The sequence below is a fragment of the Leuciscus leuciscus genome, assembly GCF_965113295.1.
Source record: "Leuciscus leuciscus genome assembly, contig: HAP1_SCAFFOLD_326, whole genome shotgun sequence".
Classification (NCBI taxonomy): Eukaryota; Metazoa; Chordata; class Actinopteri; order Cypriniformes; family Leuciscidae; genus Leuciscus; species Leuciscus leuciscus.
Window position 1 is genome coordinate 1 of NW_028118409.1, and position 13,199 is coordinate 13,199.

The following is a 13,199-nucleotide window of genomic DNA, read 5'->3' on the forward strand; positions in this document are numbered from 1 at the left end:
TAATAACAGTAAACATTATAAGGCATCATCCAGATGACCCCAACTGATCCTTGTGGCAGAGTGAAAGGCAGGTTACACTTTCAATGTCAGATGGTACAACTACAGTACATATATACATGATTCAATATATATATATCCATCATGACTCAATAATATGCAATACATCAGCTTTTTTTTTTTGGTCAGAAACCCATTAATATCTTGTCTGGTAGTTCTTTGGCTACATTTAACTCTGAGGGGTCACATTTAACTCAAAAGTGTTCAATCGGAGACAAGGAATCCTTCTAGTGTGAAAAAAAATCAAACCAAACCAATTGGAGTTGAACATGTGGGCTGCTTCATCTGTAGCCAGATGTATCTACTCATTAAGACTTCAGATCATGATTTACTGTACACTTCATATGCACTGAGGAAATGAAGCCAATTGGGAGGCAAAGAATTCCCAGGGTACTTCATATGAGCAGCCAATCCAAGAGAATAAAAAGGGGAGGCCAAACACAGTGGGATAATGAAGAGAGGTGAAGAGGCATTCCTGCGCACAGACCACATCACAAGTGGGCAGAAACAGCAGGACAATAAAAGTGGGTGAAAACACTATAAAGTCAGAGTGCCCTCTGTGTGCCCTCAGGGGTGCTGAGTTCCAGGTAAACCTCAGCGAAGCATGTGACTCACTGCTGCTAGCGTCATTCGGCTGCTCTCCTGTTTCATTGTGCTTAGATTGCATGAAATAAAATTCTAATTTAACTGCTTCACTGATTTCATTTCAAGGAGTTTTGAGAAAGTGGATATTTTAACTCAATGTTACTTTGACTTTCATTCTCCTATCAGAGGCCAAAAGTAAAATTGGACGCATGTTTTTTCAGTTGTCCCCCAACAGGGGGCCTACGTTCACACAGAATGACTTGCCCTGCTTTAAATACTGCCACAGATCTACAGTAAAGTTGCTGTTATTCAACTTTAATAATTTAATCTTTAACCATGATGTACATTTCATTAATTAGCTTTTCTTGTTTATGATCTTCAACATAAGAACAAAAAAATAAAAATAAAAAAAAATTCTTTAATCTAGATTTTGTAGCAGTACTCATTGTATTTAGAATGAAGCTGGACTAAAGTTAGTGATTTGCAATGAGAGTGGATTATGTGATCAAAAACATCTGGCCTATACCCAATCCTTTTTTTTTTTTTTTTTTTTTTTAACTACAGAAATGACTGAAATTCATAAGCAGAAAACATTTTCCATTTTTTTCCAAACTGGCAGTGCTGATAAAATTGTTTATCCATTGCAGTAAAATTTGAGACAATCAGAATACAGTTTCTTCCAATCCAAAATATAATAAAATACAGATGTTCCAAAACTGAATCCAAAAGAGTGTAAATCCCAAACGAGTGTGTATTAAATGTGTCAAATTAGCTCTCCATCACAAACAGATCATTTTGTTTAAGTTATTTTAGTACACCAAAACTAAATAAAAATGAAATGAGAAAATTAAGATTTTATATATTTATTTTACATAATATATATCTGTGCACCTGCCCATAAGTTTTTCACCAGGACTGTGTTTGCCCTTTTCCACCTGTTTTATCGGACGCCAGAAAAAAAAGAAAAAAGTTTGTTTATAAGTCTTCATTATATCAGGTATCATGTCTATAGCACAAAAGGTGCAAGATGAATTTATACAAATAATGTGTAACTTCCATTTCTATCTATCTATCTATCTATCTATCTATCTATCTATCTATCTATCTATCTATCTATCTATCTATCTATCTATCTATCTATCTATCTATCTATCTATCTATCTATCTATCTATCTATCCATCCATCCATCCATCCATCCATCCATCCATCCATCCATCCATCCATCCATCCATCCATCCATCCATCCATCCATCCATCCATCCATCCATCCATCCATCCATCCATCCATCCATCCATCCATCCATCCATCCATCCATCCATCCATCCATCCATCCATCCATCCTTACACAGTAAGCAGGACTGTTCCATTCGGATGCGTAGCTCAAGATGAAGGATAAAAAAGGACAGACACCTGCCCTGATTAGTCCAGCTGTGTTCTCAATCACACATCACGCCTGTCTGGGATATGACCTTTGACCTCAGTCTTAGGCCTCCTGGCAGGTGACCCCTGACCCTGGAGAGCATGGCCTGTTAGGCAGGTGCTGCTCCAGACAGACACACTGCAGTGTGTTACACACAAATGTTTCACACTGCTAGACCTAACATGCCCCTTTCTAATTTCACAAGGTATTTTGCTTTAACTATTAAGTGCATTATTGTCTAAATGACTGCCCTCCACGAGCTCTAATGTGCTTTATAATGGCTTACAGAGTTTTGCACATGTGTGGAACTGCTTATGTAAGATCCTTATTTCACACTAGTGAATCAAAACATTTGGACTGACTCCTACAAAATAATGCATAAAACGCATTAAACGGTCCATTTCTTTTAATCAAATCTGGTTATTTTTCTTTAGTCCATTGAAACACAGTAAAATACTGTTTTTGTAGCTCACACTAGACTGCTGAAACTTCTTTAACTTTATTTTTATATCAGACTTTCAGCTTATCATGAAAGAAAGAACACTTTCAAAGAACAGATGGTCTAATTTACCCAAAAAGTATTCAAATAACATGCATTTTGCAAATAAATAGGCATAATCAGCCAAAAAAAAATTAAATTAAAAAAATTATTTAAAAAAATCACTCGACTAATGAAATTCTAATGTTCTTCTTATGTTTCTGTCATTCTAATTCAACATATGGCTTGTGGCCAATTTGATTCTAATTCATTAATTTAAAAAGAGTTTTCAATTCTGGATTTTGCCCAAACCCATATAATATACACTCAATATACACCTAAAATATTTGCAAAAAAATTATATATTGTTGTTGGTTTTATAAAATGTTCCTTGTCCCTAAATCTTTATTTCAGTCATCCACTCTAAACATTCTACTAACTATAAATACAACTACATGTCAACTAACTCTCATTAGAATATTAGTAGACTGTTAGGTTTGGGTTAGTATAGAATAAGTTGGCATGTATTTGCAAAGTTACGTATTGTAGAATGTCTGAGGAGCATCAAAATAAAGAGTTAGCAGATAATAAGCAGACAGTAATACTAATACTCTAATGAGAGTTAGCTGACATGTAGTTGCAAAGTTACTTATAGTATAATGTCTAAAGTTATGCTTTGTTTTAATAAAAAATTGGCTGATCTTATAAGCTTGTAGGCTATTGTTTTAAACCTAACATCTTGCATAAATGATTCTATGAAATTAAGTAATTTTTGTCCCTTCACAATGCACCCTACATTGTATTTTTTCTTTATATATTCAATAAGTCAAAACAACATATAAAACCATTTAAAATTGTCATGTTAATATAATTTAAGAGGAAATTATATATATAGCCAATTTGTTTATATATTTTTTTTTTCAGTGTACTCTATATGTTTTGCAACCAAAAAATGTCATACGTTAAAGTATAAAGTGGTGTAACTCAGAGCTCGTAATCTGAAGGTTGCTGATTTGATTCCCACAAACGGAGGACCATAACCTGTTATAAATGTACTGTAGGATTCTATGGATAGTTGTCTTCTAAATGGCTATTTTCAGAACATAATTTTGTACTTTTTTCCTTCATTATGTGAACTTAATGGAAATAAATAAACACTTAATTGATATTGCAATGAATAAAGTATGACTGAAGTTAATTAACAGCATGAAACCACTCAACATGACATTTCTAAGTAATTCCAATGTTTTATATTTTATTTGAGTCAATAGGTTTCTTAAGAACAATGGAAATCTATTATCCTCCTCCGCGAAGCACCCACACACACTCTTTCATGTACACATCCCTAAGCAGCTGCGTCATTAGAAAATTCTTTTGAACTTCACACTGAAAGTCAAATGCCACATGTGTCCGTGTTAGACACATGCATCCCAGCTGCTTTACAACCCTTATTTCATTTCTCCACCCCCGCTATCACCAAAATCCTTGACCCCACCTCTGACACCATCCTCGTCTTCAAGAACTTATCTCCGTGCTTCTGCTTCCAAGGGAAGATCAAACTTTTGGTGCCTCAATGCTCTACTGCATTTCAACAATGATCTCACACCCTCTTTGGATCTGTCCTTGTTCGATATCACCAGACATCTGATCAGTTGTGCACCTGGGAACAGGGAGTTGCCTTCTCGCTTTCATTGCCATTCCGTACAATTCTGAACATGTGGCCTTTTCTTTGCAGTGGACCTTCGAGTGGCGATGGTTTAGGCCAATTCGGTGGTTGGGCGACTGGTTTAGGCCCATTCCCATTCTAAATACCTTTCTTTTGAGGCACCTTCTGTCTATCTGTGATATTAACAGTAATCTGTGCCTCTCTCCAGATTGGCTGCCTCGTTTGATTGGCCGTGATTACAGCTCAAACGATTTGAAACATTTAAAATGTGATGAGGCCTCAGCTGAGGTCTGGAAGTACTTCACGGGACGCACAGACCTGCGTTTCAGGTGGGTGTAAAAGAGAAAATGGGCGGCAGCTGTGAACAAGGGTGTGTTTACTTCTCTATTCAAAAACTCAGTTGTCCCAGGACTACTATTGACATTCCCAGTTTCAGAATGATGACTGAATGTGAACCATTAAACCTTCAGGCCTGCTTAAAACACACTTAACATCGAAAATCCCAGTTAATACATCCTGAACTGATGAAAAAGAGATAGAGAAAAGGTTTAAATTCTTACATAAAAAGTTGCTTAAAAGTAAGTAAGAGGTTAATTTCATCAAATTAAAGTTTAGGACAAAGCCTTGTGAAAAGTAAGTGTACTAATTAAATGTGTACTTGTGTACTAGAAATAAAATATAACAAAACTGTACTTGCAGATATAATATAATATTAAAGACATAAAAAGCCACTTAAGTGTTCTTCAAGAGAGTACACTTTGTAATAATGTCAAAATAAAAGTGTTACTTTAAAGTACATTTGAAATCATTGTTTTAATAATCTGCTGTCGTGCTTTAAAAAGTACATGTATTTTAGTAGCACTTTATTTTACAGTCCTGTTCCCCATGTACAATGTACCTATTATTGTAATTTACAATAACTGAGTAGCCTAATAACTAGATACCCTGGCCTAAACCTAACCGAACCCCATGTTAGATACCTTATATTATCAGTGCTTTCTAAGGTAAGTACATGTAAGTACACAAACTGTAAAATAAAGTGCAACTCTTATTTTGATGTGTTGACTAACATACTAAAGCACATATGAAGTACTTGATTAGTAACATGACTGTAGTGTTATATGATAAAGTTAATATAATTTAAAAGTACTTCATTTTAAAAGTATGCTAAAGTGTATGTCTTTTTCACAAGGTAATATATGATTTAAACTCCAATAAGCAAAAGATGTACCAGATTAAAAAACAAACAAAAAAACAAACAAAACAAATGGACACAGTTAGAATTTTTTAAATGTGTATTGTCACTGGCTGTCATTTTTACATTGTGTTGAACAGACCTCGAAAAAAAAAAAAAACAAAAAAAAAACAGACATGATGAGAGCAAAACAGTCTACTTCCAATTATTTACTCTAAGATATAATCTAATTGATGTTTACATTGCTTTCAGAGTTCGCTAAACAATATTTTAAGATTGAATTGGAGAAAAGCCCAAAAAAGCACATATGTAAATATTTACAACTTGACTATTTTAATTTTTAAGCCAAAGTAATGGCTTCCAAGTACATGTAACACACACACACACACACACACACACACGCGCACGCACGCACGCACGCACGCACGCACGCACGCACGCACGCACGCACACACAAGCACGCACGCATGCACACAAACAAAACCAACACATCTTTCCTAAAGTAGAAAGTTATCGAAAAAGAAATAAGGGGTAAATATATTTATATATCTCTATTTTTATTGTTTTCTTGCAAGACGTCGAAAGTATCGCTTTTGGAATGGACAAGAAATGATCATTTCCAAAGCCCAGTTAAAGATGACATAGAATGTTATTTTGAGTCAATGTCAATACATCTATTTATTTCTTTTTTAAATCAATGACCCTTTTCTCGTATTCGTTGCTGCAACATAACTACTACACAACTGATTACATTGGCTGAGAAAAAAATTGCTTTCGAACACACTCCATTTATAGTAAGAGCTACACGAACCTCCTGATTTAGAAAATCCTCTTCTAGCCAGAGAAGAAAATGTGAAAAAAAAAAAAAAAAACTGTAGAAATACCATGGTAAAAAATAAAAATACAGTGGTACTGAATGATTACATTGTAATTTTTTCAAGGAATACCATGGAACATGTAAAAAAAAAAAAAGGTATTACTAGGGTATTGTCTGTTAGTGTATGCCAAGAACTGATATATGGAAAAATGTTACACTCAAGTATTTCTTATGAAAGGATATTATAAATATGGATCCTAAACTAGGCCAGTTGCGTGCATTTATCAGTCTATAGCAATTGGAAAACCCGGTACTATCTAACGTTGTATGTTATGTTCAAGATTTGATAAAAACATTGTGAAAAAGCAACACCAGTTGTTGAGTATGTGAGACACGCCATTACTGAATAATCCATTTGAAGAAAGCAAAGCTAAGCTAAGTGTTTCGTGACATTTACAAAACTAATTTTGCGTGATAGTGTTTTTGACCTCTGACTTCTGAACAAACCATGTAGAATTTACTGCTAATTCTCAGGCGATGGTTGGGTGTACATTACTAGTGTCCTGAGGTGCAAGACTGAGAGACCGTAACTAATGTTTGTTGACAGAAAATAATTCACTCCACTACTTTTTCACTAATGCTCCATTAGTTCCGTTGCCAAGGTGAACAAAGGAGCAAACATATTGGTTGAATGGACATTTTCATAAACAACAGAAAACAGAAGACATTTAAAGACAAGCTTATTTCAAAATGGAATGCTTGCTTTTTTTTCTATTTTTGAATTGACATTCAAAAACAACTATATAATACTGTCTGGATTAGCAGTGAGTGTGGATGTGCTGAAAATGTGGACGGTAGCAGATAATTGTTCAACACTTACAGTCTGTGTTCTCTGACATAAGTTTTTGTCAATCTTAAAGTCATATTAATAAAACGTTTACAACACAAACAAAGGACATTATAAAATGCCTAACAATGGGAGGAGAAAGTGCAAATATTTTGGCTCCATGATATAATTTTCATCATTTTTTTCTTTTTTTCTTGAGGAACCTCTTAATAATTTCTCAGAATCCTTCGGTGTACTCTTCCAGCAGTGAACAGATGCCTTCCCACTGTGCTTCGTGCTTACTGCCTCATCTTCTGGAACTTTCTGTCTTCAGACCAGACGACCTACTGGAAAACAGACAGTGTGGTGAGACAGGTGAGCGGGCGAGGTGTTTGCGCTCAGTTTGCTGGCCTGCAGATGCGCCAAAACACAGCCATAGCGTGACAAGACGGCAGCATTCTTGAGATTATCTGCACTCATGCATGCACACGTTCACATATGCGCACATACATGCACCCTAGATCTTGTCTGCGATCTCACACACACACACACATGACAAATAGGAAGAGAGATATGGGGCAAACAACATGGTTGGATGTGTAGGCTTTGTCTGCGAGCAGAACATCTCCAGATGCACCAAATGCATTCAAGATGATATGTTCGGTGTCAGCTCCAAAGATGCACTGGCTTCCTTCAAATTATGTTGTGCTTATGCGAGATTTGTAATGTTGTTGGAAGGATAAGAGGCCATGTTTGTTCTCTTTCCAAAGTCATTGGGAAACAGACACTTCCCCTGCGGCTGATGTGCATTTCTTTCTCTACTGCTACCTCCTTGTCTTAAATTCTCTCACTTATCCATTTTGCCTTTGAGGCTGGGACGTTTGACATTAGCCCACAAATCATTGGTGATTCATGCAAATTGCTGCTTCTCAGAATAAAAAGTAACCCAACATGCGACAGAAAGAGTATTTAGTTCACGCCATGCACAGTACAGTAAACCATAACGGACTGATGTGGCGAGTAATTGGATCATGATGGCATTGGGAACAGGGACATTTGGTGTCCACAGTTTGGGCCATAGGACTCCTTTTGGGGCTATCAATCAGAGAGGAACTTGAGAGATGGGTAACACAGACAGATTGCTTGCAGATGGCCGCTGTAGAAGGGAGTACAAGAGTTCCAGTGAAGAACCCCCTCCCCTACCTCATGGGGGAAGGGACTGACAGGCGGAGGGGGGTCCCGGGCCCTGGAGAGTCCATCAGATGTGTGTGTATGTGTGAGGTCAACAGCAGGCATTTGGGGGTGGGGAAATGCAGGTGGACACCCAAAAGGAACAGACCTGTTTTATCACCTATGCTGAATTTATTACTTAAGCACAAACTTAAGCCTAAAGTATACTTCAGTTTTTACACAAACGCTTACAGTAGCGTATAGTATGCATACAGCCGAGTGCATTGCCTTTCCAGAACTTATGACTGATAAAAAATGTACTCAGTTAAACTACAGTTCTGTCATGACAACTCTTGGAGTGACTGGAATTGTAATGGGTATGACAATGTTGATATATTTGGTTTTGGTGATATAGATGTGCTGCTGCTGTTATTGCTGCAAGTACAGGACTTGCTACTGCCATTAGAGGTTGCACAGACTAATTGACTTTAATGCTCTGCCATGATGCAGTAAGCTTGACGTCGACTAGTTGCTGATCATGGCCTATAGAGGGCGCAACAGGATAAGAAATCTTTGAAGTCCACTTTTACGATCCGTTTCCAACAGTTAAAATTACAAATAAATGCATACTCCGAGAGCGCTCCACAAGATATGTGTGATTATACCATCTGGATGCTCAAAATTGATCGGGTAAATGCACGTTTCAAACAACTTATTGTACACGTAAGTTAACCGCTGCTCTATTGCGCTGCTGCATTGTAACACACAGACAGCTCGCACATCACATGCAGATCGCGCGCACAGAAACATTCAATAGCGCAGAAACATTGTCATGGTTCTGTGATTTATCAATAAAACAGCTTAGAAACTGAAAAGTTCACACATATATTTATTAGTACCTAAAACTCGCAGCTTCACTATTAGGCCTCGTTTACACTGCAGGTCTTGATGCCCAATTCTGATTTGTTACCTTTATCCGATTTTTTTGACCGTCTGTTTACACGTTCTTTCAACTGTGACCCATTTCCGATTCATGTGTTTACACTTGCCATACTATCTGAAACATTGCGCATGCTTAAAGGGTTAAATTCTCTTGCACATATGGGCGGACGCGAAATATGCTTGATGCTAGCTCTGTGATATAAGCGAACTTCGCCAAACATTACCATGATTTTGAGGCGAAGGAGGACGAAAAGTGCCATCATTGCACACATGCTTCAGTTATTGTGTGAGAGAGATCTCAGGACTAGAGTTCTCAACGACGGGACCCGCGGGTTCGGGCCGGGTTCGGGCCGAAAATATAAGCAAATGACTCGGGTCGGGTCGGACCTCGGGCTTAATCTTTTCCGCTCAGTAAAAAAATAAAAAAACATTTATTAATCATCGCTGCTGTTCTCCGTAAAGAAAGTCTGGCTGCTGCGTGCAACGTGCATCATGGAGAGGGGCGGGGGCAGACGCCGCTGCGTGCACGCCTTTAGCCTGGAGAGGAAGATGGAGTTGGTGAAAAGTAAACTTGCCGCAGGTAAATTCACCGTCGCTACTACAGCCTATATATTTAAAGTTTATTGTTTCAGTTGTTTGTATTGTTAAAAGGCGTGAACATTAAAGGTTGATTTGAATTCCCGTCTGCTGGTCATGATAATACGTGTATGGAAAAAAAAAATCCGCCGCGGGTCGGGTTCGGGCAGATAATTCATGTTGATGTGTCGGGTTACATCGGGTCCGGGCTTTAAAAGCCACGGGCCGGGTCGGGTCGGGTTGTAATTTTCAGGCCCGTTGAGAACTCTACTCATGACTGGTGGGAGCATATTGTGTTTAAATATTGGCTTTAACGAGGAGCAGTGGGTCCGAAATGTTGTTGTGTACAACAATATGTTGTGTCAACGTTTGTTCACATTCCTCTCCTACGACGACACAACGTTTCGTCGGGCCATCCGTCCCTTTGCAGATGCACATCGGGATTTCTCTCGTCATTAAACCGCGGAGACGTTGCCTAATGCCTCAGAAAATCAGATCTGCCTGTTTACATCACAGTCGCATTGGCACATATCCGATTTATTTCCACATATGAATGAGGCCTGAAACCGATCTCGAAATATCCGAATGCATGCATTTTTTTCCTGTTTACACAGTCATAGAACACATCGGATATGTGTCACATATGAGCAAAAAATCGGAATTGGGTCACATTTCACTGACAGTGTAAACGAGGCCTTAGAGAGAGCCAGGTATAATTAATTCACACGCAATCGTTCTCTCACTAATGCATTCATATAAATCTAATCATTACTGTGCTACTTTATCTGTGTCTGATTTAGAATGAGCAGAAATCTGTGAGAAATATAATGACCCAAAGACAAAAGAACTGATAAAAATAATACAAATATTTAGGAGCATAAAATACATGAATAACATACATACATTGGAAATATTATAAGGAAACATGGAATTAGTTTCCATTGTTATGCTGATGACACTCAAATATATATTTCATCACGGCCGGATGAAAACGCTAAATTTTCCAAATTGACAGAGTGTGTTAAAGATATAAAAGATTGGATGACGCGTAATTTTCTTTTATTAAATCCAGACAAGACAGAGGTAATACTTATCGGTTCAAAAAACCGCCCACAAAACCTCGCACAATACAACTTTAACATCATAGGATGTCCTGTTACTTTATCCTCTACAGTAAAAGACCTGGGTGTTATACTCGATTGCAACCTGTCTTTTGAAAATCATATTTCATATGTTACAAAAACTGCCTTTTTCCACCTTAGAAACATTGCTAAGCTACGTAATATGCTATCAGTTTCTGATGCAGAAAAGTTAGTTCATGCATTCATGACCTCGAGACTGGATTACTGTAATGCTTTATTAGCTGGTTGTCCTGCATCCTCAATAAACAAGCTACAGTTAGTCCAAAATGCCGCCGCTAGAGTTCTTACGAGATCAAGAAAATATGATCATATAACACCAATTTTATCATCACTGCATTGGTTACCTATAAAGTTCCGTATTAATTACAAGGTATTGCTACTGACTTATAAAGCCCTAAACGGCTTAGCTCCAGTCTATTTAACGGATCTTCTATCACCCTATAATCCATCGCGCTCTTTAAGATCACTAAATTCAAGGCTTTTGGTCATACCTAGGATATCCAGAACCACCAAAGGAGGGAGAGCATTTTCACATTTGGCTCCAAAACTCTGGAATAGTCTTCCTGATACTGTTCGTTGCTCAGACTCGCTCTCCCAGTTTAAAACTAGATTAAAGTCGCATCTCTTCAGCCAGGCATTCATATAATCCCACAGTTCAAACTACAATCCGGCCTCTAGCTCATAAATGCCAGAGGAAAACTGGCCCCCGACTGAGCCTGGGTTCTCCTTTTCTCCATTAGGTCACCTGATGGAGTTTTAGGACACCATTAGGTCACTTGATGGAGTTTTTCGGTTCCTTGCCACTGTTGCCTTTGGCTTGCTCAGTTGGGGATATTTTGGGGATATTTAATTTAATTTTATCAATCAATAAATTCCTCTTGAAACAAACTTTGTTGTATTATTTTAATTTAATACTGTGAAGCTGCTTTGATACAATCTGTATTGTGAAAAGCGCTATACAAATAAACTTGACTTGACTTGACTTGACATGAATTACCCATAGCAGATCTATACAGGGGAAGGTGGAGGGTTTCTGAAAGCGCACTGCACTGCTACAGCAAATACTGACCAAGGTCAAGGGTATAAAGGTTGAGCAGCAAGCTCACTGGCTACTGATACAGCAAGAACCAATCAGCTGTGCCATATAGAGAACCGTGTGATTGGACCTATCAGCCTGCGCCATCTAGTTTCATGACAGAACTTTGCATTTATGAGTGTCTCTTAACTCCGTTATTGTTGTTGTGGTCTAAAGTATCCATCCCTTTTCAACTGTAAAACATGACCTGCCAGTGTTGCCACCTTGCAGATCACCTAATTAATGCAAAACAATTCAAGACTTATTCACAGTAAAATAAAAATAAAATATAAAATAAAAAAGGGCTGCATGCATACAGTATACACGTACTTACGCTGATGATGACATTTACATCACGTGCACTGTACACATACCCTAGCGAACGGAAAAACCAAAGCATACTTTTAGCTTTAGTTGAAACCACAATCTTGGGGATTACCTGACTAAAAGTGTCTATGCTAAATTTAAAGGTGTACTGCGGAGGACCTTTGCCTTTTTGTGTGTACCCCGATTCACTACGTTAAGCCTACAATAATGATTGACATTTTGAGTTGGATTTGGCAGGAAATTACAGATTTATGTCATTTGTCCTTGAATGCTTGCATCATGTCTGTACAGTAAGTAAAGAAAAGAAGGTCCGGCTATTATGGTGTGACGTATGAAACTTATTTCAAGAAATGTTTCATCTTGTAGGACTTTCTATTTAATGTCAGGGGGTCTTGGAGTAGAATGACAGACCTGTCATATGAAAAACCACAGATGTATTTTAAACCACAGATGGTGATAGAGAGGCCACAGTTACATAATGCACCTTTAACTTTTTCAGAAGCATAAGAATACCTACGTTACTTTAAAAATATTGTAACAACCTACTTTTCCAACAATTGTCACTATAAAATTGTCATTTTTAACGTCTTGCACTATAGCTTTATAGTGAACTGAAGTGAGGTTTTACACGCTACATGCGGTCCTTTCTCTGGGAAGTTTGTCTGATTCATTCTAGTCAATTGGTTTGCACATGTAAATTAATCAATAAAAACTTTAACTATTTCGAGTCCCTGCAGAATTTACTAGCTTAGCTATAGGATCACTCATTGTTTTCACCCTGATTGCTAGAATTACCCTCTTAGCTTCAATGTCTTTAGCTTTTAGCTTGTAGAATAGAGAACTACTTTTTCAAAAGAGCAGTTTATTTAACTGTGGTTGAACTATTTTGAATTATACTTAGCTTGCTGTTTTATAAGCTAC

General features: G+C 37.5%; 1 protein-coding gene across 7 annotated transcripts in view; it reads right to left on the reverse strand.

Annotated features, from left to right (window-relative positions):
- Positions 1-5,485: 5,485 nt before the first annotated feature.
- The window catches only part of LOC309491529 (SPARC-related modular calcium-binding protein 1-like), a 60,056-nt gene continuing 52,342 nt past the window's right edge, over positions 5,486-13,199 (reverse strand). For 6 of the 7 annotated variants that reach the window (XM_082190590.1, XM_082190589.1, XM_082190588.1 and 3 more), the window contains one exon: positions 5,486-7,393. In XM_082190590.1, coding sequence (XP_082046716.1) covers positions 7,354-7,393 — 40 coding nt within the window. In that variant the 3' untranslated portion in view covers positions 5,486-7,353. The remainder of the gene's footprint in view (positions 7,394-13,199) is intronic. The other variant, XM_082190586.1, reaches the window with a different exon arrangement.